This window comes from Syngnathus scovelli, chromosome 17, assembly GCF_024217435.2.
Source record: "Syngnathus scovelli strain Florida chromosome 17, RoL_Ssco_1.2, whole genome shotgun sequence".
Lineage (NCBI taxonomy): Eukaryota > Metazoa > Chordata > Actinopteri > Syngnathiformes > Syngnathidae > Syngnathus > Syngnathus scovelli.
The window spans coordinates 11,470,454-11,496,403 of record NC_090863.1 but is presented as its reverse complement, the minus strand read 5'-3'; the positions used below and the strand labels follow the sequence as shown (position 1 = coordinate 11,496,403).

Sequence of the window (25,950 nt, the reverse complement as noted above, 5' to 3'; positions counted from 1 at the left end):
GAGCAAATGGGGTCTACCGACAATATGAATTCCGCTTTCTATCGTCGTCATAAAGCTGCAGTTCATGCTGCTTCCCGTAGGTGTCGCTCATCAGCGTGTGAAGCCCGACGAGTAAAGGGAGAGCAGTGAGAGGCTGTCAAGTTGAGCAGATCACCCAGGCAGCACTGAGGCTCAGGACGGAGCTTGTGGGGAATCGAAAGAGATGAAGCTTCTTCTGCAAAAAATGTTCGCCACTTGACACTGACGGCTTTGACACTGCAGAGGTGTCATATCACAGTGCCACAGCAGCGACCTCTTGAATTCTCGAAGGACAGCAGGAAGAAAGCACCTTTAGTCCTGGATAGAAAGTCGAGACTGAGAGACAGACTCATCAGTTACAATAACGACATGGGGTGAGTTTTGCATTCATTGATTTTGAATAAATAAAAATAAATAAATACATTTAATTAGGCGACAAAACTTATTTTGCTCCCTAATCTCTCCCTAGAAAAGAAACGTCCAACACTTTGTAAGATGTTTCCTCATCATAGAGAAAGGTAAGATCTTGCTTTCCAGTAAACAGTGGTCAATTGATAACCATGAAAATACATGGACATGAATGGTAGAGGGACCAACACAATAGAAGATCAGGGAGTAATTTTTGCATATGTTAATCAGTCAGTGCTCCTAAAGCTGCAGCTTAAGAAAGCTGAGCTGTGAGGGTGACAGGAGAGAGCAGATTGCGATTCCAGTGCTGTCGCTCAAATGACCTCATTAATTCCTGAGGTGCAGCCTGGACCCCTCAACCTTCACTATGTGGCTTAGTTCTGCTTTGAGACCACAACTGTTGCACAATGCCATTTTTGCACAAGCCAATATTGCACATCCCTCACCTTAGTCGTTGTATATATTGTGTATATATTGTGTTTTTATATTTTGTGTTTTTACATTGAATCCGATTGCCCTTATTTATATATTTAAGATTCGGTATGATCCAATGATCCAATTTTTCTGAATGAACGCTTTGAATCTCTTGAATCTTGTGAAATCCCCACATCTGGGGATTAGGGTTAGGCAAGTCCGGTCCTATAGGGATCCCCTGTCCTGTCCGTTTTTTGCGGATCTAGGACTGGACTTGCCCACCTCTGTACTAATGGGTCAAGAATTGTACAGCCAGTTAGCTCCAACAATGTTAATCATCAAACTCCTTGATTGAGTTTGCAGACAATCTGCAGTTTAGCAATCAATGACATACAGTAAGCAATGAAAACAATCATTCAGGTAACACAGGAGGTATGGCTTGTGGGCACCGTTCCTTATTCCAACCAACCCACCACTTAAAATATGAGGACGGATTAGCGTGGGATGAGAAGGAGAATTATAACATGTCTCATCTGATTGGAGAGAGTCAGCTGTTAAAAGCCCAACAGTCACATGAGTGCACTTTATGTGCGGGAGCGCCTGCAAGGAAGAAATATTGTGAGCTCCCCACAAAAAGAACTGCACAATTGGATTTGTGTGTCACTAACGGGGTCAGATATAAATGTACTATTATGACTGGCCAGAAAAAAAAAAACACTTCTACCGGGATTGGCACAGCAATTCACTGTGTAAAAGGAAGACGTGGCCTGATTTTTTTTTTTCATGGTGGTCATACTTGCCCCTCTTTCCAGCAACATAATGTTGATGATGAACAGAAATGGGGAGATTACACCAGAGCAGCATCTCCAAGTGCCACATGCTGCTGAAGCAAACAACTGTAAAAATGCAGTTGCACAAGTGCACACACCCTTGATGTGGCAGTGTTCAGAATAAACAAATCACGATAAAACTCGTTAAAAAGGAGTCAGCACACGTCTGCCGCCGTTTAAAATGTCTGATTCATCAGATCAAACACAATAAAGCCCACATTTTTGGGAGTTTGAGTCTTCATTTTTTGTTGTTTTCCTCTAGAGAGCAGCCGATCTTCAGCACGCGGGCTCACGTCTTCCAGATCGACCCGGCCACTAAGAGGAACTGGATCCCGGCAAGCAAGCATGCGGTCAGCGTGTCTTTCTTCTTTGACTCTAATCGTAATGTCTACCGCATCATCAGCGTGGGCGGCACCAAGGTGAAATAAATGATGGCCTAATGTTGATGATTCAAGGACGGTACATTTCAAATGGAACAATTCCACTTTGATTGGACATCTTTGAAATAAAAATAAATGTTCAGATTAATCCTTAATTGTTAAAAGTCCTTAGCCAAATAGTCATATTTGAACATTTTCAAAAGTAAGAAATGGTCAATAAAGCAACAATACTGCAGAGCCTTTCTGTGGCTGCTCTCTGGATTTAGATTACGGACGACACATCAAGTACTGAGGGGGTGGGGGCTTTATCTGATCTGCTTGCACCTCGAGTCTGACCCACATTCCTGCCTGCCAGAAAGCCGTCCGTCCGGTCCGTGCGTAGTGGCAGTTGTGCGGTCAACGGACCAATCTTGCCCAGGCACATGTTTTTGCCTTGAAGTGTAATCTTCACTGTCGCCTGCATCTAGCATATCAACCGTGTGTCATTGCATCCAACACGTTATGTCATCCATGGCAACGGAGAAGACCGACGACAGTCAGACGTCAGCCCATGTAATCTTTTTTTTTTTTTTTTTTTGGCAGGAAAATAAGGACACAAAGGCAAACAGCTTCCTTTAAAGCCCCCGCCCTGGTGCACAGTTGCAGGATTTTCATTCAGTGCCATTATTATAACACACGGAGATGACGTCACAAGCTTTATAAATAGTTTTGAGCTCATGTCTTTTCATGAATTGGTTTTATGCACTGAGACTGGTGAAGGTTTGTAAGCATATAACATTTTATTTTTTATTTTTTTTGCTGGGGGAGCTGGAACAGATTAATGGCATTCCATTGATTTGTTCAACAGGTAAATGTAGTTACAAGCTTGCTCATGCAATAAATGAAACTCTCTAGTCAAGGTATAAATCAATACATCTTGGTGTGACATAATAAAAAAATTAAGGGAGAAACAAAAAAACGACCTGAATCTCTTTGAAGGAAACTTTATCCATCCAAATCAAATCAAATTGTTCCACTTTGAAACAAACCGTCCTTGAATTGTATCACACATCGAGATACGCATCAAATCGGTTTATTTCAGAGAAAAAAAATTGTATTTCATTTGAATCCTCCTGTAATCTGTTTGTTGGTAGGCAATTATCAACTGCGTTGTTACACCCAGCATGACATTTACAAAGACATCGCAGAAGTTTGGTCAGTGGGCTGACAGCAGGGCCAACACGGTCTACGGTTTGGGCTTTGCGACAGAGCAACAGCTGCAGCAGGTAACGGACACACTTTTGAAATAACAGCGGTGACTAATTTCCCCATGTTGATTTCATTACCATTCCAATATTTTGCTTCTGTTTGACAAGTTCGCAGAGAAGTTTAAAGAAGTGAAAGATGCAGCTCGTTTGGCTCGTGAAAAGTCCCAAGATAAAGAACTGGCAAATACAGCCCTCAGCATCGCTGCACCGCAGGTGAGCGCAAAGTTGTTAAAGATGAAATATACCGTCGTTCATCATAAATGAATTCTATATGCAAAGTGCCATTTTGAAGGTCGCTATTTTGAATGGAGACAATTTTGTTTGCTGAGACTGTACAATATTGATTATTTGGTCCTTTCTGTACGGCGATTTAGTAAGGCTGTGGCTGTTGTGGAAGCACAATAAAAATAAATCCAGTTGAGTTCATAAGATGTACCAAGAATAGTTGCACACACACGTGTGTGTGTGGCCAGTTATTAGATGGGACCGCTGTGACAGAATGGAAGGAGGAAGAAATGAAGCAAGAGGAAGTAAAGGGAAAAAAAGATGAAGTGGGTCACTTATCTCAGAGGGGAGCGACAGTGAAGAATGTTGGACGATGGTAAAATTATCCCAACAGCTTCCTCTTTGGCCCTCACGGCGTCACCTCAGACCTACCAGATCAATTAGGAATAATTAACAATCAGTCTCATCGACTCATTTTAGTGTGACCCACACCAACACTGTGCTGTTTGTTATCCCGTCTTTTGGATTTTGCATCGCTAGCATTGCGCTAAACAAACTTTACTGAGGCAAATATACAACAAAATGTGAAATTCACTTTGTTTTATATTTTGTTTGCTTTTTTTTTTTTTTTTATGTAGCTGTGATTATCTACTGAGCTGCTGCTCACATTAAAAGCAAAGAATAAAAATAAAAACACCAGTGGATATATGTTAAGCACCAGCCCCAGTGCTAACATTACTGTTAAGAGTTGCATGGTTAGCTAATATAAGTCGAGAATTTTTCTGTTAATATGATTCCATTTTTTTGTCTTTTTTTTTTTTTTTTTTTAAACATTGTGATGGATTTCATCTGTAGTTCTCACAAGTAAGTAGTCTTACTTTTAACTCTCTATCTGGTCATTTGAAATAATTGGAAAAAAAAAGAAACATGGAGTTGTGCGGAGAGTGCATTTACCGATTTGTTCTTCAGGACCTCTCCGATGACCTCCAGTCCCCTCCAGTCATGTGTGTCAACGGGCCTGAGGACAAGCTGTATCGCAGTCAAAGCGCAGACATCACGCTGTCCTCTGAAAAGGAGCGCATCAAGAAGATGCTCTCTGAGGGGTAACCAAAGTCCTCTGCACACAAAAGACAGTAAACACAAAAAAAGGAATGTTTATAAGAAATTTTGGTTTTCGTGAATAGTCATTTGTTTTGCGACAGGTCTATTTGCGAGTTGAACCTGGAGGCGGAGTTCTTCACGCTACAAGACAGTAACTCTAAATTAGTGGCGGCGTTGCACGAGGCTAATACTAACGTGGCGCAGTGGAAGAAGCAGCTGGTTGCTTATCAAGAGGAAACCGAAAGGCTCAGAGAACAAGTGAGCAGAGCAGCAAATTCATATCATATCCTACAATTCATTTGCAGAGTCCCTGAGAGGCCTACAAAAATCAATTACATAACCATGTTCCAATCCAAAGAGAGCAGACTCGTCAATAACATCTACACAGAGTTGGAGCTTTCTATTAAAGCTCAGCTCCACACTATCGATCTCCTAAACGTTCATTTCCAGCACATATTAGTCAATTCAGGCTACATTCAGATTTTTGTGAGTTTTTTTTTTGCTCCTTCTCAGGATGACAGGGCCAATTGGCTGAAAGTAAAATGGCTCATGTCTCAGTGGTGGTGGTGTGAGAGGAGGAAGAGTTTGTAGGACAGCCATATCCTACTTTCATTGGCCCACTTAGGACAAAAAAAGACAGCGATCACCAGAGGGAGATGGCATCTGCTCATTTCTTTCTCTTGCTCGCTTCTGCAGCTTCTCTTAAGCGGTGGATTTTAGGAACCTGTTAACTCTTTTTCAGTCCTCTACTGCAAAATGCATGCTACATTGTTTGTTCGGCTTCAGGAACTTGCTATCGGTTCCACAATTGAATGTGAGGACATGAAAATGGAAGTTTTCATGAATAGCAAAAGATTTTCTCTGTGTGTATTTATTGTGTGCGTTGAGGTGGCTGACCTGGAGGCCCACGGGGGTCACGGCCCCAGTGACCTGTTGAAGGACGAGTTGACTCAGTCTCTAGAGGAACTGGAGGCTCTGTTGAAGGCCAAAGATGAGGTCTGCATACGTATACTTTCAAAATAATGGTTCCGTTTAAGTACATGCTTTGTTGTTTTTTTGGCAGGAAATCCACATTTTGCAAAACAAGAAAACAGACTATCATGAGATAGAGCGGGACAGAGATCAGGCTATACACAGATTACGGGTAAGGCTAAATTTAAGAATAGACCTTTATACAGTACTCCACAATTATACAGCTCGCATTGATATCATTACATGGTGGAGGTGTACCTAATGAAGTGGCCGGTGAGTGTCTATCTTTTCTACACAGCAACAAAGCAGTAGTTTTAAAATGTTTGAATCTCCTCAACAGGAAGTGGAGATGCGTAATTCCGAGCTAGAGCGCCGCATCCAGAACACGGAGCAGAACTTGAGCATCTCTCTGGAGGACCGAGACCGCATTGACACTGAGCTTCAGAGGGCCATTGAAATTCTAGACATCAAGATCTTTGACCTCAATGACCTCCGGCAGAGCCTGGTTAAACTCATGGACAAATAAAACGTGAAGTAAATAAATAAATTTGGACGATGGAGCCCGCCCACAGTTGCGTCTGGAGCACAAGAAGCATCTTGTCTGTCGGCATTTAACATGGTTTTACTTGTCTGCTAATGTAGCGCTTCATGTTGCTTAGCAGGGAAACAATGCAATAACTTCAAGGTAACTGCTTACGAGTGCAGAGTGCAAGATGTTTATTAAGGACAATTGGTGCTCGGTTTTTCATTGAGTATGACCATTGGAATTGAAATGGCATATTATGACTGATAAGAGGCCTTGTTTTACTGTACATAAACTGCCTTGTTAAAGATTCTGCAAACAAAACAAGAACCATTTAATACTGCATTAACAGCCACGAAACATAATGCAGATGAGCAACTCGCTATGCACTACATAGCAGCAGTAAAATGACTGAGGGAATTAGGTCATATTCTTCAAGGTCGAGTAAGAGAAAAAGAAGTCCGCTATATTATTTAATATTGTATTTGGTGAGGCACAGATGAATAAAGACACCAAAGATCAATGTTTTATCAACATTGCTGTTAAGGAATGATAGCAGCTTGCTCTTCTGTGCTGACAATTAGAGAAATGAAGTACACATTCATAGAAAGTATCAAATATAGACGTAAATGATGCAATCTGCAGCCATACTTTTTATTCCTAAAAACTTTGTGTTTATGAATTACGATAAACTTACAGTGCTTGTGATAATGCCACATCTGAATGGACCTCTGCTGTGATGCATTCAAGGACATTTGGTACACTTCAGGCCTTTCTCCATGTTACCTCCATCTGTGGACAAAATGACATTTGCCTGCTCAATAGTGGAAATATAATGTATTTTTCACAAGCTTATTTTTATCATGTTCTTTCAAGCCTTACTGTCGAAACTTTTAAGGGTTGTTGCGGAAAGTAATGGTGGCTGTTTCACAGTTGCTGATGGAAAATAAAATCAAAGAATACTAACAAACTTGTACCATACAGGCTATACCATTACTATGTCGCCTTTCTCATGTATTATTTTTTTACCACACTTCACACCTACCATTACTACTACTTAGTGAGTGGCCAATATAAATACCGCTGTCCATTATTGGAGAAAAAGGACCACCAAACAAAATATAATTGCCTATGACAGTAGTTCCCCAAACTTTGTATACAGGCTAAAGGGAGCTCGCATCAATGTTGCTGTTTTGTGAAACTTAAACCTTATTTGGAAACAAATGATACAGCAACATATGTAGACAGATAATATTACAATAATCAAAAGCTATGTATGCCTTATCCTCTGCTTACTAATGAGGTAGTATTATACTGCCCTCTAGTGGCCACTGTGTGCGCAGCAGATTATACTCGGCATATAGAAATGCGGAAAAAGGTAAATATGTAAAATATCATCTGGGAATTTTACTGCCAATATTGAAGAATCAATCAAAAAATGTTAAAGGTGTAGATAAAATGTAAAACATTTTTCATTTGGTCGTGTTATTGTGGGGAAAAAAAGTTTCATTTGTGTCCGGAATGAGAGCTAAAAAAGATGGAATTGTGTCATTCAAATGAGGAAAGAGGTAAATACTGCAAGTAAAGTGTCTCCTTTTATTTGGGGAACTATTCATAAAAAAATGTGGAATAATTACAAAATGGGACGTTTGGGAAGGCGAAGAATAGTTCTAAAAAATGTCCTGTATATGCTTAATAACTTGAAGGGGTTGGACAGTTTCAACAATACAATTCCGATTTTTTTATTTAGTTACCAAGCAGAAATCTAAACAACAATATTGTGTTCAAACTAGAGAATGCAATTTTTGTGTAAATCGCAGTGTAGTGTAAATTGCAATGTGGGAGAATTTCATGACACACCTTCCAGCATCTTTGGACACTGACACAGTTACACCTACATCGGCGTCATTAACCCTTTTGCAGACTGTGTCCATGTCTACTAGAGCAATGTTTCCCAACCTTTTTTCATTCACGGCACACCTTTTCATTGGAAAAATCTCGAGGCACACCACCAACAAAAATCTGTTAAGTGTTACACCAGCTTCCATATTAAAATCAGTTATATTACAACAAAAGACGTAAAGTTCTATTCCTGTATATGTATGGAGAGTAGAATAATTGAATAAAATAAATACAAAATATACTTTAAATTGTATTTCTTTTGCAAATGAAAGGATGTACTCTCGATACAAATATTTTCATTTGATTGAAGGCAATGGCGTTAACCACTCGACCAGAGCCTGCTCGGAAACCAAAGGAGATTTGGTCATATTGATAGGGTATCCTCCATCCAAACATGCTCGGTGTTGAAAGTTTCAACGGATAGTCAGTCCGAAGCAGCCCTTTCCACAGTAGTCACCATGACAGGCGACCACCTGGTGGCGTCAGTGTGCCGAGCGCCGTTGGACGATCAGGAGAAGAAGATTTGAATCGACGGTTGTGACGTCAGGGCTTTAGGTCAATTGAAGTCAGGTGTGCTCGCTCAAGGGGAGTTATCATATGCAGGTGCCACCAAACGCGGGCCGGCGGCGGCGGCGGACAGTTTCTCAGGTAAGCGAGCATGCTAGCAAATGTTTGTCGTCTCCTGCCGTTTTTCACGACGGACGCCGTGTTTGTTGCACGATTGGCACGCTTTGCTGCCTTTTCTCACAAGCCTTTTTTTTTTTTTTTTACATTTTGTTTGTCGCAGGATTGTCGTACTCTCGTGACTCGGCAACGTCGCGTCCACCGTGACGGTGGGCCTGGAGGTAAATTGTAGGCCGCAGGCCATTTAGCCCGTGAGCAAATGTTTGCAGTTTCTTACGATGCCATTTATTATTTCTTGCAGGATTTTCGCTGTCTAGGGAGTGCTTGAGGTTTCGGCACGGCACGACACGGCACGCCACAATCCACTTTGCGTCGCGTCGCGTCGTTGCGCGTTTTGGTGGTATTTAATGTCTTTCGCGGTTGTTTATTTTTCATGCTGGCCAGCATTTTTTTCATTCGTCCGTCTGTAGACGGTTCGTAAATGACGCCGCCGATAAGCGCGTGTTTGTCTGACTATAGGAAATGTTAGTTTGACTCTAGTCAACTTAACCATTTTTAAAATTATTTTATATGATGCGTGTGCCATTTCCGTGTCATGCAAACTGGTGAATGCAACGTATATGTTACGTCATGTCCAAATCGGACCAAATCCATTCAAAGATGGCGCCCGCCCGCTCTCGTTCCGTTACGCCGCAAACATTTGCGTGTGTTATTTTCTCCCGTCTTGGACGCCGCCAACCTGGATCATCTGTCCAATGTGAGGGGAGTTGATGAATGATGAAATTAAAATATGAATTATAATCCTGAATAATGATCATAATTTACTTCAATGTGATGATTATATTTTTTCAAATGTAAAACTCTACTTAGAATGTATCAAATTCAAATATGAACTATAATTTTGATCAATTATCATACAACTTACTACAATATAATTTTTTTTTTCAAATGTAAAACTCCTAGTATGTATAATTGTTGGTAAAAAATCATGCCATTGGCACTCGACTCAATGTCTATTTTTGTTGCAATCATTTGCTTGTCTTTTGTAGCACTAAAAACTGCCGCCCAGCCAGCATCCTTCTATACAAAGCAAGCAGGAGGCTCTTGAAGGAGCCCTTTCAGTGATGTTGAGGACACTGAGGAAGAGTAGTCCTAAATCAGGTGAAAACCTGTTGTAGGCTGCAAGAGGAGCCGACCGGGATAATTCCATATGAAAAGGCACAATGGCCTATCCAAAGGAGCGATGGCCTATCCAAAGGAGCCATGGCCTATCCAAAGGAGCAATGGCCATATGCAAAGGAGCAATGGCCATATCAAGTCAAGAATCAAGCATCGCGCTGCAAAAGTCGACGTGTGCGGATCATGTGCCCAGGAGGGGGCAGTGTGGTTGCCTTTGGTTATGGGTGCACGACGGAAAGGTTGCAGGTGTGGACAGTGTTTGGGGGTCTGACGGTTGGTCTTGCTTAAGAGGTTGTGGCTTATCTGGATCCAGCGGTGTCTTGCGCTTGGTTGCCATTGACGGCTCACTTAGGGGAGGACGTGGTGACTTGGATGGAGACAAAACTGAACTTTGACGCGGAGCCCAATGTCCAAGCTTGCCATATGACTTGTACCATTTTGTGTCTTTTTCTAACCTGCCACTGTCGTGCTCGCTGCGTTCTTTGTTCTCCCCCATCGGTGTAGGGCGGCGTTGGAGCGAGCCGATCCCGAATGTCCAATTTTGCAATTTGACTTGTGACATTTTCTTTTTCCAACCTACCACTGTTGCACTTCCTCTAACCCTAACCTACCACTGTGGTACTTGTGTTCTTTGTTCTCCCCTAGTTGTTGGAGCGAGACAGTCACATTGTGTCTTTTTCTAACCTAGCACTGTCGTGCTTGATCGAAGCCTAACGTACCACTGTGCGTCCTTTGTTCTCTAGGTGTAGGGGGCGATGTTGGGGCGAGCCGGTCCACGGTGAAGACTTAATGATGCGAGCAGCGCCCAACTCATTGCATGTTCTGCCATTTGCAGGCCGGACGCAAAAGGGGGGGGGGGGGCGCACGGCCCGATCCGACCGGGTGACGCTCACCAATAGTAGCTAGCCGCTGTGCTCAAGTAAGCAAGTGACCGACAACTTGGGGTGCTCTTTGAGTTTCTAACATTTGTTTCTGTTTCTGCAGATGGCGACCGGGATGTGACACGATCTGATCAGAGGTGAACGGACCGCTGTGGCATCGCTCTGAAGTCGCCGACTTCTGAGGGAGACCCGCTTCCCTGGAGGCGTCGACCTGCGCAGCTTCGTGTGAAATGGATTTTTTTTTTTCTAAATTACACCAGCGGTGTCCCAATGTCTGCTTGAGGGCTGCATACTGAAACAAATTCAGAATTCTTTGACACCAATTACTTCAATCAATCACGAAATGTTGCCATTGACATTTTGTGCTACAAAGCAGTGTTGCGTTCATTCATGTGGTGTGTTGATCAAGTTGCCCCGAGGCTGCCATTTGGACACCAATGGTGACGTGTGTGTAGGGCTGCACGTGTATTGGAAAACTGCCATATGGTGGTCTAGGTTATTGACATGCACTTTAAGACAGCAAAGATTTGTTTTTTCATGTCTCAAATGAAACATGTTTTCTTGCCTAACTATTTGTAATGAGTTAAGACGATAAGTCATTGATGTAAGTTAAAGTTAACTCATCTAACTGATCTCATTGCGATCAAATAGTTAACCTCCATCCAAGAATTTTGCACAACTTGCCTCAATGCAGTGGTCTGGCCCAATACTGCCATATCATTGATTTTCCAAAATGTTGTGCAGCCCTCATTGAGTGCCAAACGCGCAGCGACGGCAAGCCCAAGCGACGGCAAGCGACCGCGCAGCGACTGCAAGCGCAAGCGCCCGCGCAGCGACGGCAAGCGCAAGCGCCCGCGCAAGCGCCCGCGCAAGCGCCCGCGCAGCGACGGCAAGCGCCCGCGCAGCGACGGGAAGCGCAAGCGCCCGCGCAAGCGCCCGCCCGCGCAAGCGCCCGCGCAAGCGCCCGCGCAGCGACGGGAAGCGCAAGCGACGGCAAGCGCAAGCGACGGCGCAGCGAGACTTTTGTGCTTGTCTTGCAAGGTGGAAGAGCTGATGTATGAAACGAAGAGCCGGTGGACGGAGGCCACCAGACCCGCGATTGGTGAGCGGGTTGCAAAGGAAGGAATCACCCAAAGAAAGTAGTCGCCAAGTGTTGAAGAGGAGCCTGATGCATGAATGGCCAAGGCTGGCCAGAGGCGGTGACATGGCAATCCAATCTGCAAGCGTAGTGTACACACGTGTTGGTTTTAATTTGATTTCCTTACTTTTCTGCCTTTCAGCTGGCAGCGGATGGGGCGATCTGATGAGTGCCTGCACAGAGAGGGACGGGACAGGACCGCGAGACCAGAGGGTAATAATAAAGAACTATTTGTAGAGCACCTTTCATACAAGAAATGCAGCTCAAAGCACTTTACAACAAAGAAAGAAATTATAAGCATTGAATTCTTCATATAGGAACAAACATAAAAAGAAAACATTCATGTGTACATACGCTATTAATAAAGGGAGCTTAAAATAGGAGCACGCTTTAATAGACAGGTAATGAGTACGTCCACAGAAGTGAACCGCATGCAACAGAGTGCCGTTTTTCTTTTTGCAGTGGCACGAGGCGGAGGATGAGTCCAAACGTCGAATACCGGCCGGGGGGGGAGCCAACCATCGGCCGACCTTCGCCCGTGATGAGCGGCCGACACGAGGCGGACGGGTGCGGATGCGGCGAGGGCAAAGCGCCCAGCCAGCATTTAAGGAGAGTATGAATTTGTTTTTTCTTTTGTCCTTTCTTTCCTTCTCTCCCTCCCTCCACTTTTTCACTGGGTGTGCACACTGGCTATCTGCATGTGCTATCTGCATGATGCCTCTTTCTTTCTCTCTCAGCGCTGCGTCATTTTGCAATATTGTTGTTTTACTGTTGTTTTTTTAATCATGAAATGAACTGTTTGTACTGTAATTGTGTGTGTGTACCACTGAACTGCAATTAAACTGTGAACTGAATTCAAGTGGTCCATTTTAAACATTGGCATTGGCAGTCTATCGTGCATACAAACTGGAATCATTTGAGACATTCTCAATGACAAGACAATTGTAAAGTTAGGCTGAAACAAAATTGACTTGTTAAATATGCAGTGTCAGGCTTTTTATTTTATTTTTTTAACTACACAAAGAAAAGCTGGATGCATTCTAAATTGTTGACAAAAGCCAAGTAGCCAGACACCCGTAGATGCAAACGACAAGTGTACAAACGGTGTCTGTTGCGATCAGCAAGTCATCTTTGGCAACCCTGCTTTAAAATGGCCACCGAACTCAGAAACTTGCAGAATGTTGGTACATTTTTCTGTAAGAGTAAAAGCTGTTATATGAATCTAGTCGGAGCCATGTTTTGGTTTGTTTTGAATCGTCATGCATCATGTGGGCATTCTTGTGAATAAAATCAACAGTGGTGTGTTTGCTTCTTGTTGGTGGTCTTGTAAATAAAGTCAACTTTGGTGTCAGTCATCATTCGCGATGGGCCTCAATCGATGGTGCATCGCTTGAATGTGGAACTTCTTGCATGTTTTGTTGCAGGGCTTGGCGTCTCCATTGGCTGTCTGACCACAAAGAAGGCTGCTGCTGTCCAGTCCAGGTTGCTGCTGTAGTCAATTGAATGTATAAACATAGCGTGTAACTTCCAGGACCTTAGCTTTCAATTCAAAGCAGTTGCTTAACTACACGGCCAGCGTCGGTACATGTACTGCGTGGTACCACCCAGTTCAGAGTGAAGTAAAGGCCAGAGTGTTCTTATTCATACCGGCATCCTTATGAAATTGTCCATATCAGAAAGGCTAGATGAATTCCAAGTGCTGCCACCGAGTAGCAGCATATTTGCCTCAACCTGTCTGATGCTGGGTCAATGCAATGCACCTTTCGTTGTTTTGCCCAAAACAACCTAAGAAATAAAGAAGTACTGCTGTTATCTCGCCAATGTGCATGTGTGTTAAAAGTACAAGACAAACTCATTTGCATGATAGACGTCTAAACCACATGCTAGATATTTGCCTCAACCTGTCTGATGCTCTATTTAACTATGCGATAATTTTTAAGTACATTACAAATGATAGGCACCCCAATTAGACAGCTGGGTCAATGTGACCCGTCTTTTGCGGTTTGTTCTGCCCGAAGCAACCATACAAATACACATAAGTACTGCCGCCATCTCGACAATGTGCATGTCTCTCAAAAGTACAAAGCAAACAAGTTCATTTGTATAATACACTTCTAAACCACACGCTAAAATAATTCATGTGATGCAGAAAGTCTTCTTCTGTAGCTTGCTATGATTTGCCAATTTGAGCGATGACGTATCCGGACCCGAGGCTGGGGGTTGCCCGTCCATGTGCCTGATCGCTCGGGCATTGATACAGCAGCAATGCTTCTTTCTAGGTCTCCTCATGTCCTCAGCACTGCAAACCTTTGTGCCGGTACACCATATGAAGTAAATGATGGAATATGTTTTTTTTTTTTTTTACACTTCTTCTAATGTGTATCACACATACCAGATGGTGTTTTGGAACAGCCTAGAATAGTAAATTACAAAAAGTAAAAAAAACTTGTAAAGTTCAAAAAAGTTATTATTTTACTTATTAATCACTGCAAGTGAGAAGTACAGGCAAATGTCTGCCTAATCATAGTCAACGCAATGGAGCGGATATCGCAGCGCGGCGTATGCAGCAGGCGGCGCAGGCGGCATGGAGAGCGCAGGCGGCGCAGGCGGCATGGAGCGCAGGCGGCATGGAGCGCAGGCGGCGCAAGCAGCAAGGGTGGGGAATCGAACCCTGGATCTCAGGTGTTCAAGCGCAGCGACGGAGCCACTCGCCAAGCGTGGCGAGCTCGGCAGTCACCCCGCTTTCACTTCGAGTCATTCTTATACGTTCAGTATTGCGCTCCGCGCGCGCTGGGTAAGTACAAAAGGGACCAGAGCGCCGCCGGCTGTCAGGTCACACTGGCCGACCGGTTAGTGACACGGCCTCTTGCCCCGTACAGTCCTGGTTCGATCCCAGGGGTGAGAACATTCACCGGGCTACTTTTGTAAGTGTCTGGATACATGCATATAGATTGCATATCCAAGTATTTATTTATGTGTAAGCACCCAGTGTGGCCCCGCCCGGAAGTGGGCGGGGCGATGCAGCTGGCCCCGCCCCCGTCGAAATGGCCCCGCCCCTGGCCCCGCCCCCTGCCCTACTAAATGACAGTAGGGTAGGGGGCGCCTACTGTCTTTCAATACACTTTCAATTGTCTTTTGTAGGGCAGGGGGCGGGGCTTCGCCCCGCCCCCTACCCTACTGTCATTTGATAGGGCAGGGGGCGGGGCTTCGCCCCGCCCCCTACCCTACTGTCATTTAGTAGGGCAGGGGGCGGGGCTACGCCCCGCCCCCTACCCTACTGTCATTTAGTAGGGCAGGGGGCGGGGCCAGGGGCGGGGCCATTTCGACGGGGGCGGGGCCAGCTGCATCGCCCCGCCCACTTCCGGGCGGGGCCACACTGGGTGCTTACACATAAATAAATACTTGGATATGCAATCTATATGCATGTATCCAGACACTTACAAAAGTAGCCCGGTGAATGTTCTCACCCCTGGGATCGAACCAGGACTGTACGGGGCAAGAGGCCGTGTCACTAACCGGTCGGCCAGTGTGACCTGACAGCCGGCGGCGCTCTGGTCCCTTTTGTACTTACCCAGCGCGCGCGGAGCGCAATACTGAACGTATAAGAATGACTCGAAGTGAAAGCGGGGTGACTGCCGAGCTCGCCACGCTTGGCGAGTGGCTCCGTCGCTGCGCTTGAACACCTGAGATCCAGGGTTCGATTCCCCACCCTTGCTGCTTGCGCCGCCTGCGCTCCATGCCGCCTGCGCTCCATGCCGCCTGCGCCGCCTGCGCTCTCCATGCCGCCTGCGCCGCCTGCTGCATACGCCGCGCTGCGATATCCGCTCCATTGCGTTGACTATGATTAGGCAGACATTTGCCTGTACTTCTCACTTGCAGTGATTAATAAGTAAAATAATAACTTTTTTGAACTTTACAAGTTTTTTTTACTTTTTGTAATTTACTATTCTAGGCTGTTCCAAAACACCATCTGGTATGTGTGATACACATTAGAAGAAGTGTAAAAAAAAAAAAAAACATATTCCATCATTTACTTCATATGGTGTACCGGCACAAAGGTTTGCAGTGCTGAGGACATGAGGAGACCTAGAAAGAAGCATTGCTGCTGTATCAATGCCCGAGCGATCAGGCACATGGACGGGCAACCCCCAGCCTCGGGTCCGGATACGTCATCGCTCAAATTGGCAAATCATAGCAAGCTACAGAAGAAGACTTTCTGCATCACATGAATTATTTTAGCGTGTGGTTTAGAAGTGTATTATACAAATGAACTTGTTTGCTTTGTACTTTTGAGAGACATGCACATTGTCGAGATGGCGGCAGTACTTATGTGTATTTGTATGGTTGCTTCGGGCAGAACAAACCGCAAAAGACGGGTCACATTGACCCAGCTGTCTAATTGGGGTGCCTATCATTTGTAATGTACTTAAAAATTATCGCATAGTTAAATAGAGCATCAGACAGGTTGAGGCAAATATCTAGCATGTGGTTTAGACGTCTATCATGCAAATGAGTTTGTCTTGTACTTTTAACACACATGCACATTGGCGAGATAACAGCAGTACTTCTTTATTTCTTAGGTTGTTTTGGGCAAAACAACGAAAGGTGCATTGCATTGACCCAGCATCAGACAGGTTGAGGCAAATATGCTGCTACTCGGTGGCAGCACTTGGAATTCATCTAGCCTTTCTGATATGGACAATTTCATAAGGATGCCGGTATGAATAAGAACACTCTGGCCTTTACTTCACTCTGAACTGGGTGGTACCACGCAGTACATGTACCGACGCTGGCCGTGTAGTTAAGCAACTGCTTTGAATTGAAAGCTAAGGTCCTGGAAGTTACACGCTATGTTTATACATTCAATTGACTACAGCAGCAACCTGGACTGGACAGCAGCAGCCTTCTTTGTGGTCAGACAGCCAATGGAGACGCCAAGCCCTGCAACAAAACATGCAAGAAGTTCCACATTCAAGCGATGCACCATCGATTGAGGCCCATCGCGAATGATGACTGACACCAAAGTTGACTTTATTTACAAGACCACCAACAAGAAGCAAACACACCACTGTTGATTTTATTCACAAGAATGCCCACATGATGCATGACGATTCAAAACAAACCAAAACATGGCTCCGACTAGATTCATATAACAGCTTTTACTCTTACAGAAAAATGTACCAACATTCTGCAAGTTTCTGAGTTCGGTGGCCATTTTAAAGCAGGGTTGCCAAAGATGACTTGCTGATCGCAACAGACACCGTTTGTACACTTGTCGTTTGCATCTACGGGTGTCTGGCTACTTGGCTTTTGTCAACAATTTAGAATGCATCCAGCTTTTCTTTGTGTAGTTAAAAAAATAAAATAAAAAGCCTGACACTGCATATTTAACAAGTCAATTTTGTTTCAGCCTAACTTTACAATTGTCTTGTCATTGAGAATGTCTCAAATGATTCCAGTTTGTATGCACGATAGACTGCCAATGCCAATGTTTAAAATGGACCACTTGAATTCAGTTCACAGTTTAATTGCAGTTCAGTGGTACACACACACAATTACAGTACAAACAGTTCATTTCATGATTAAAAAAACAACAGTAAAACAACAATATTGCAAAATGACGCAGCGCTGAGAGAGAAAGAAAGAGGCATCATGCAGATAGCACATGCAGATAGCCAGTGTGCACACCCAGTGAAAAAGTGGAGGGAGGGAGAGAAGGAAAGAAAGGACAAAAGAAAAAACAAATTCATACTCTCCTTAAATGCTGGCTGGGCGCTTTGCCCTCGCCGCATCCGCACCCGTCCGCCTCGTGTCGGCCGCTCATCACGGGCGAAGGTCGGCCGATGGTTGGCTCCCCCCCCGGCCGGTATTCGACGTTTGGACTCATCCTCCGCCTCGTGCCACTGCAAAAAGAAAAACGGCACTCTGTTGCATGCGGTTCACTTCTGTGGACGTACTCATTACCTGTCTATTAAAGCGTGCTCCTATTTTAAGCTCCCTTTATTAATAGCGTATGTACACATGAATGTTTTCTTTTTATGTTTGTTCCTATATGAAGAATTCAATGCTTATAATTTCTTTCTTTGTTGTAAAGTGCTTTGAGCTGCATTTCTTGTATGAAAGGTGCTCTACAAATAGTTCTTTATTATTACCCTCTGGTCTCGCGGTCCTGTCCCGTCCCTCTCTGTGCAGGCACTCATCAGATCGCCCCATCCGCTGCCAGCTGAAAGGCAGAAAAGTAAGGAAATCAAATTAAAACCAACACGTGTGTACACTACGCTTGCAGATTGGATTGCCATGTCACCGCCTCTGGCCAGCCTTGGCCATTCATGCATCAGGCTCCTCTTCAACACTTGGCGACTACTTTCTTTGGGTGATTCCTTCCTTTGCAACCCGCTCACCAATCGCGGGTCTGGTGGCCTCCGTCCACCGGCTCTTCGTTTCATACATCAGCTCTTCCACCTTGCAAGACAAGCACAAAAGTCTCGCTGCGCCGTCGCTTGCGCTTGCCGTCGCTTGCGCTTCCCGTCGCTGCGCGGGCGCTTGCGCGGGCGCTTGCGCGGGCGGGCGCTTGCGCGGGCGCTTGCGCTTCCCGTCGCTGCGCGGGCGCTTGCCGTCGCTGCGCGGGCGCTTGCGCGGGCGCTTGCGCTTGCCGTCGCTGCGCGGGCGCTTGCGCTTGCAGTCGCTGCGCGGTCGCTTGCCGTCGCTTGGGCTTGCCGTCGCTGCGCGTTTGGCACTCAATGAGGGCTGCACAACATTTTGGAAAATCAATGATATGGCAGTATTGGGCCAGACCACTGCATTGAGGCAAGTTGTGCAAAATTCTTGGATGGAGGTTAACTATTTGATCGCAATGAGATCAGTTAGATGAGTTAACTTTAACTTACATCAATGACTTATCGTCTTAACTCATTACAAATAGTTAGGCAAGAAAACATGTTTCATTTGAGACATGAAAAAACAAATCTTTGCTGTCTTAAAGTGCATGTCAATAACCTAGACCACCATATGGCAGTTTTCCAATACACGTGCAGCCCTACACACACGTCACCATTGGTGTCCAAATGGCAGCCTCGGGGCAACTTGATCAACACACCACATGAATGAACGCAACACTGCTTTGTAGCACAAAATGTCAATGGCAACATTTCGTGATTGATTGAAGTAATTGGTGTCAAAGAATTCTGAATTTGTTTCAGTATGCAGCCCTCAAGCAGACATTGGGACACCGCTGGTGTAATTTAGAAAAAAAAAAATCCATTTCACACGAAGCTGCGCAGGTCGACGCCTCCAGGGAAGCGGGTCTCCCTCAGAAGTCGGCGACTTCAGAGCGATGCCACAGCGGTCCGTTCACCTCTGATCAGATCGTGTCACATCCCGGTCGCCATCTGCAGAAACAGAAACAAATGTTAGAAACTCAAAGAGCACCCCAAGTTGTCGGTCACTTGCTTACTTGAGCACAGCGGCTAGCTACTATTGGTGAGCGTCACCCGGTCGGATCGGGCCGTGCGCCCCCCCCCCCCTTTTGCGTCCGGCCTGCAAATGGCAGAACATGCAATGAGTTGGGCGCTGCTCGCATCATTAAGTCTTCACCGTGGACCGGCTCGCCCCAACATCGCCCCCTACACCTAGAGAACAAAGGACGCACAGTGGTACGTTAGGCTTCGATCAAGCACGACAGTGCTAGGTTAGAAAAAGACACAATGTGACTGTCTCGCTCCAACAACTAGGGGAGAACAAAGAACACAAGTACCACAGTGGTAGGTTAGGGTTAGAGGAAGTGCAACAGTGGTAGGTTGGAAAAAGAAAATGTCACAAGTCAAATTGCAAAATTGGACATTCGGGATCGGCTCGCTCCAACGCCGCCCTACACCGATGGGGGAGAACAAAGAACGCAGCGAGCACGACAGTGGCAGGTTAGAAAAAGACACAAAATGGTACAAGTCATATGGCAAGCTTGGACATTGGGCTCCGCGTCAAAGTTCAGTTTTGTCTCCATCCAAGTCACCACGTCCTCCCCTAAGTGAGCCGTCAATGGCAACCAAGCGCAAGACACCGCTGGATCCAGATAAGCCACAACCTCTTAAGCAAGACCAACCGTCAGACCCCCAAACACTGTCCACACCTGCAACCTTTCCGTCGTGCACCCATAACCAAAGGCAACCACACTGCCCCCTCCTGGGCACATGATCCGCACACGTCGACTTTTGCAGCGCGATGCTTGATTCTTGACTTGATATGGCCATTGCTCCTTTGCATATGGCCATTGCTCCTTTGGATAGGCCATGGCTCCTTTGGATAGGCCATCGCTCCTTTGGATAGGCCATTGTGCCTTTTCATATGGAATTATCCCGGTCGGCTCCTCTTGCAGCCTACAACAGGTTTTCACCTGATTTAGGACTACTCTTCCTCAGTGTCCTCAACATCACTGAAAGGGCTCCTTCAAGAGCCTCCTGCTTGCTTTGTATAGAAGGATGCTGGCTGGGCGGCAGTTTTTAGTGCTACAAAAGACAAGCAAATGATTGCAACAAAAATAGACATTGAGTCGAGTGCCAATGGCATGATTTTTTACCAACAATTATACATACTAGGAGTTTTACATTTGAAAAAAAAAATTATATTGTAGTAAGTTGTATGATAATTGATCAAAATTATAGTTCATATTTGAATTTGATACATTCTAAGTAGAGTTTTACATTTGAAAAAATATATAATCATCACATTGAAGTAAATTATGATCATTATTCAGGATTATAATTCATATTTTAATTTCATCATTCATCAACTCCCCTCACATTGGACAGATGATCCAGGTTGGCGGCGTCCAAGACGGGAGAAAATAACACACGCAAATGTTTGCGGCGTAACGGAACGAGAGCGGGCGGGCGCCATCTTTGAATGGATTTGGTCCGATTTGGACATGACGTAACATATACGTTGCATTCACCAGTTTGCATGACACGGAAATGGCACACGCATCATATAAAATAATTTTAAAAATGGTTAAGTTGACTAGAGTCAAACTAACATTTCCTATAGTCAGACAAACACGCGCTTATCGGCGGCGTCATTTACGAACCGTCTACAGACGGACGAATGAAAAAAATGCTGGCCAGCATGAAAAAAAAAAACAACCGCGAAAGACATTAAATACCACCAAAACGCGCAACGACGCGACGCGACGCAAAGTGGATTGTGGCGTGCCGTGTCGTGCCGTGCCGAAACCTCAAGCACTCCCTAGACAGCGAAAATCCTGCAAGAAATAATAAATGGCATCGTAAGAAACTGCAAACATTTGCTCACGGGCTAAATGGCCTGCGGCCTACAATTTACCTCCAGGCCCACCGTCACGGTGGACGCGACGTTGCCGAGTCACGAGAGTACGACAATCCTGCGACAAACAAAATGTAAAAAAAAAAAAAAAAGGCTTGTGAGAAAAGGCAGCAAAGCGTGCCAATCGTGCAACAAACACGGCGTCCGTCGTGAAAAACGGCAGGAGACGACAAACATTTGCTAGCATGCTCGCTTACCTGAGAAACTGTCCGCCGCCGCCGCCGGCCCGCGTTTGGTGGCACCTGCATATGATAACTCCCCTTGAGCGAGCACACCTGACTTCAATTGACCTAAAGCCCTGACGTCACAACCGTCGATTCAAATCTTCTTCTCCTGATCGTCCAACGGCGCTCGGCACACTGACGCCACCAAGTGGTCGCCTGTCATGGTGACTACTGTGGAAAGGGCTGCTTCGGACTGACTATCCGTTGAAACTTTCAACACCGAGCATGTTTGGATGGAGGATACCCTATCAATATGACCAAATCTCCTTTGGTTTCCGAGCAGGCTCTGGTCGAGTGGTTAACGCCATTGCCTTCAATCAAATGAAAATATTTGTATCGAGAGTACATCCTTTCATTTGCAAAAGAAATACAATTTAAAGTATATTTTGTATTTATTTTATTCAATTATTCTACTCTCCATACATATACAGGAATAGAACTTTACGTCTTTTGTTGTAATATAACTGATTTTAATATGGAAGCTGGTGTAACACTTAACAGATTTTTGTTGGTGGTGTGCCTCGAGATTTTTCCAATGAAAAGGTGTGCCGTGAATGAAAAAAGGTTGGGAAACACTGGTGTAGTGTACCTATCGAAGTGTCCATGAGGTGTACCTACACAGGTCATGTAGTCATATAAAGCAGTTAACCAAATGTCTGATTTTTATGTTTTAATTGGAGAATATAAAAACAAGGAATAAAACACCAGAGAAGTTTTAACATAAATGTTTATTAAAATAATAATAATAATAATAAAAGTAAATTTCAAACCAGCAATCCAATGTGAAATTGCAGTTGATATATTGGATAACAATATTTAGGCGTATATATGAATACACATTATTTAAAAACTACTACAAGTGTTATAAAATCAAGATTACCCAAAGAGAAGCATAATCTCCCCGTTGTTGCATAACGGCGCATCCCTTCATGCAATAAAGTTAGCCGTTAGCTTGGAGAAAACGTGCATAAAAGAAGTGGTGTTTCAGTGAGTGGTTCTTTCTTTCCTTGGCAAATCGTAAATCTACATTCTGGCTTCCATAGTTCACGCCAGGAGACGCAACACATTCACTGACTGATCCGTTGATGCACGGGAAGGCAGTTCACCCATTAACTCGTTCTCGAACGGGAAAGTCAGGATTCGTTCCCTCACTGATCCGTTCACGCGATGAACTGGAAATGCACATCACTCACTCACTGACTCGTTCACTCACAGATGTAGACTCGTTCGTGAACGGGAAGTTACGTCATTTTCTTCTTCATTTTGATTTACGGCGAGGTGGCACCAGCTTCAATGCGCATTACTGACACTTACTGGTTGAAGTCATATGAACTGAAAAAAGAACGAATCACTTTAGGAGGTGATTCGTTCACTCTCGTTCACTGAAAACAAAATCGTTCTTTTGAACGACTCGTTCACTCACGAGCTAACACTAACAGCAACACACACATAAACTGAGTCTGTGCCGATGCCACAACATGAAGTCTCAAGATTCTCCGATTTGCCACGCATGCACTATTAGCAAGTGGCTGACCAGGCCTTGCGCTAACCGACCTGTGGTTTGGCGATCCTGTTTACAATGCGCTCGGTATTTAATGTTGGACAATTTCCCACGGCACAGCTGAACATCTCTCACGGCACACCAGTGTGCCACTGGTTGGGAAACACTGTACTAGAGAACTGATGCAATCAGGCCCATCTTCCATGCAACATTGGGAAGCTGGGCAGAAGCGGCTGTTGTCCAAGCGCTTATACCCCTTGTTGTGGCCATACTGCTCCAGAGTCACTGTGGTTGCTAAACCTGACACACCAACATGGACCACTAACTGCATGAGATGGCAGTAGACTCTGCACTGCCTGATATTCTACAGGCACCTCACACACATAAAGATCTATCGCCTCACCGAGCCCCAAACACTCCAGTTCCTATCAGGGAGAAAAACAGTACTCAAATAATTAATCCAAATACATTTTTTAATTAAGTGGCACAGCCCTTGCTAAACAGTGTAAAGACACTTCAACGTGTTAATAGGAACTCGCAAGTCAGGCCTTACCTGTACTGCCACCCAGCTGGAGTTCACAGCATGTTCTCCAAAAGGCTCAAAACCTGAAGAGTAAAGAATAATTCCCATCTCTAATTTTATTGGCTGACCACGCTTTAAATAAAAAGGTCAAAGAAAATAACAATGCTCATCAATGTAAAGAGAAAATAATTTGGATTTAACCGGTCGTTTAAATTGCCACTCGTACTAGTAACAACGAGCCTCGATAAAACTATCACAATAACAACAAATTACGTTAAAAGCCGAGTCGTTCATTCGGCGAAATTATCTCACCCGTTACTATAACTTTCTTCTTGTTGCCCATTCTTGTTATTGATTGTCGCTCATCTTGAATGCATTAGGAAAAGACTGCCACCCCCAAACCCGCCCTAAGGGAGCTGTCACGCGTCAACAAAACACCTAAACAAAACGGGCAGTGGCCAGGAAATGACGCACTTTAGGCAAAAGTCCGTGGCTTTGCCTATACTGCCACTCACTGTACCGGAAGTGTACTACAACTAACAGAGGGCGAGAGCGAAAGGGAGAGATTGAGCGAGAGAAAGGGGGATGAGATGGAGCGAGATATGGAAAGAGAGCGAGACACACACACACACACACACACACGCACACAAAAACATTTTAAAGCACCGAATGCACTTGGTTACACCCCTTCATTTACAGATGATTTGAAATCCCTCGTAGATTTTTATCTCATCCTTTGCACGTTTGCAGCAATAATCTTCAAACATGTACAATGTATTTATAAAGCTATTTTTGCAATTATTTACAGGATCTATAAGCTGTTAAAACTGTAGGTGTGCAGCCCACTTGAGAGGCCACTTCCCAACCAACTCTAAAGGGAGAAAAACCAAGCCGGCTCTTTCTCAATGAAAAGTGTTTTGAGCGAGTGTGCGTGTGACCGCCCACCATTCGTTGTAGTGGCGCAACTCAGTTAAGAACATGTTCTAGTGTGACACAGGGCGTTGGTGACAACACGCATGGCTTGTTACACTCCCAAGGGAGGGTATAGAAGTCAAAGGCCACCTTAAAGGTAGTGGGAGGGGAGACTTTGTGGTACACAAAGTGACATTCACCACTGTACCATTTATAGGACAAATTTGCTCAGTTTGTTGTCATAATGGCAGAGCTAATCTCAGTTGTTTTTTTTTTTACAGGAAAGGAAGTTTTTCCCCTCCCTCTCCACTTTCAGTACAATCCACACCCATTTGGTTGCGAAATGAGTCACTCTGGACACTGTGAGCCTGTGGAAGGGCATTATGGAGATAATATGCTTCATATAGCATGGAGGAGTGTTTTTTTTCTTCTTATGAATATACACGTTGAACACGGCTCTATTCAAATTCCGGCTTCTTTAATGTTATTAATGACAAGACTGATTCATACTTATGAATGATGGGCCTCCCACTCATACGCAAAAACACCATCCCATCCCATCCCATCCCGCCTACACTAGCTGCAATGCAGAACCCATTCACCTTTCTCCGTCTCCTCTGCGTCACTCGCTATGTCAGTGTTGCCGTGGAAACTAATGATGCCCTTTCTGCTCACTGGTGGTGCCGATGCAGACAGTCTGCTGACGTCGTCGGCCGTGTATGGGCAGAATAACAAAATACAAAACCGCAGGTTCCACCTCATGGTCCTTGTGCTAGTCTGTACAGTTCTCATTCGATTTATTCTGCTTTTATTTAGCACGTTTTCCTATGAATTTTACTTTACTTTCTTAATCCTGGGAAATGTCTGAAATGACATTCAGTAAAATATAAGGATTCATCTCTACTGTCACCTTTCCATATCTATATTTCACTCTGTTATGCAAATGTGACTTTTGATACTTAAATAGGCACAGATTCCGCTGTGTAGCATTCTTTGCTGGGGAAAAGCAAACATTAAATCTGCTTTATATTACGCTGTAGCAAACGGTTCCATGTGGTTGTTCCAGCCTTCACCTCTCACACTGTCCCAGTGGGCGGAAAAGACGATTTCAAAATACTTTGTTGCTGTTCTTTAAGTGATTTTTCAGGTCTGTCTAATTTTCAGTATTTCTTACTTTTGATCCCTGTTCAAAAATGTATCTATACATTCTACTCCTTATTTGGTCAAAATAGGCATGTTACTTTTTTTCAACCTGTGAAATGACCAAAAAAGACAAACAGAGAGGTGAAGTTAATTGCAATTGAGCTTTTGATTGATTGTGATCGGGAGGGGAATTAATGGACAGAAGGTAAACCACGACAACAATGCAACGGATTCTGAGAATATTTTTGTCGTTCCCTGCTTCAAGAATGAATTGTGGCAATTTTATTGTGTCACGTGCCAGCCTCTAAAAAATGTGCTTATTTAAGAGAATCGCTTGCTGTCGTCAAATCCGAGAAGGATTTGTGGCGAATGCCTTGGGTCTTGTGCAAACCTAAAACCCACAACCTTCCGGCAATCAAAAATTATCCGTCTAATCTGCAAAAATACACAGTACAGCTAAAGTATTTGTTTT

The 25,950-nt window shown here is 44.4% G+C and overlaps 1 protein-coding gene, 3 long non-coding RNA genes and 1 pseudogene across 8 annotated transcripts in view; 2 read left to right on the top strand and 3 right to left on the bottom strand.

Moving 5' to 3' along the window:
• The window catches only part of LOC125984886 (uncharacterized), a 57,892-nt gene extending 44,743 nt beyond the window's left edge, over window positions 1–13,149 (top strand). Inside the window, exons 1-6 of one of the 4 annotated variants that reach the window (XR_007487142.2) lie at window positions 8,081–8,668; window positions 8,808–8,865; window positions 8,946–9,401; window positions 9,694–10,742; window positions 10,808–12,055; window positions 12,305–13,149. This is a non-coding gene — a long non-coding RNA (uncharacterized lncRNA). Of the gene's footprint in view, window positions 1–8,080; window positions 8,669–8,807; window positions 8,866–8,945; window positions 10,743–10,807; window positions 12,056–12,304 lie in introns of those variants that run through there. The other 3 variants (XR_011085648.1, XR_011085646.1, XR_011085647.1) reach the window with 3 other exon arrangements.
• On the top strand, window positions 88–7,088 carry LOC125984878 (homer protein homolog 3). 2 transcript variants are annotated; one of them, XM_049747173.1, is made up of 11 exons: window positions 88–392; window positions 488–536; window positions 1,933–2,089; window positions 3,184–3,315; window positions 3,406–3,510; window positions 4,378–4,386; window positions 4,492–4,625; window positions 4,725–4,881; window positions 5,512–5,619; window positions 5,687–5,767; window positions 5,936–7,088. In XM_049747173.1, exons 2-11 carry the CDS (start codon window positions 514–516, stop codon window positions 6,119–6,121), a joined length of 1,092 nt encoding a protein of 363 aa, XP_049603130.1. In that variant the 5' UTR covers window positions 88–392; window positions 488–513; the 3' UTR covers window positions 6,122–7,088. The 2 variants fall into 2 exon arrangements, with proteins under 2 accessions (XP_049603130.1, XP_049603131.1); XM_049747174.2 differs by lacking the exon at window positions 4,378–4,386.
• A 3,246-nt stretch (window positions 13,150–16,395) lies between the features above and the next one.
• Window positions 16,396–18,408, bottom strand: LOC137839629 (uncharacterized). The gene is made up of 3 exons (XR_011085651.1): window positions 17,995–18,408; window positions 17,595–17,745; window positions 16,396–16,783 (listed from the first exon to the last, which is right to left on the bottom strand). It is a non-coding gene; the product is annotated as an uncharacterized lncRNA (long non-coding RNA).
• A 79-nt stretch (window positions 18,409–18,487) lies between these two features.
• LOC137839628 (uncharacterized) lies at window positions 18,488–21,479 on the bottom strand. Its single transcript, XR_011085650.1, has 4 exons — window positions 21,373–21,479; window positions 21,176–21,233; window positions 19,296–21,095; window positions 18,488–19,230 (listed from the first exon to the last, which is right to left on the bottom strand). It is a non-coding gene; the product is annotated as an uncharacterized lncRNA (long non-coding RNA).
• A 630-nt stretch (window positions 21,480–22,109) lies between these two features.
• Window positions 22,110–24,025, bottom strand: LOC125984884 (pyroglutamyl-peptidase 1-like; annotated as a pseudogene).
• Between the last annotated feature and the right edge of the window lie 1,925 nt (window positions 24,026–25,950).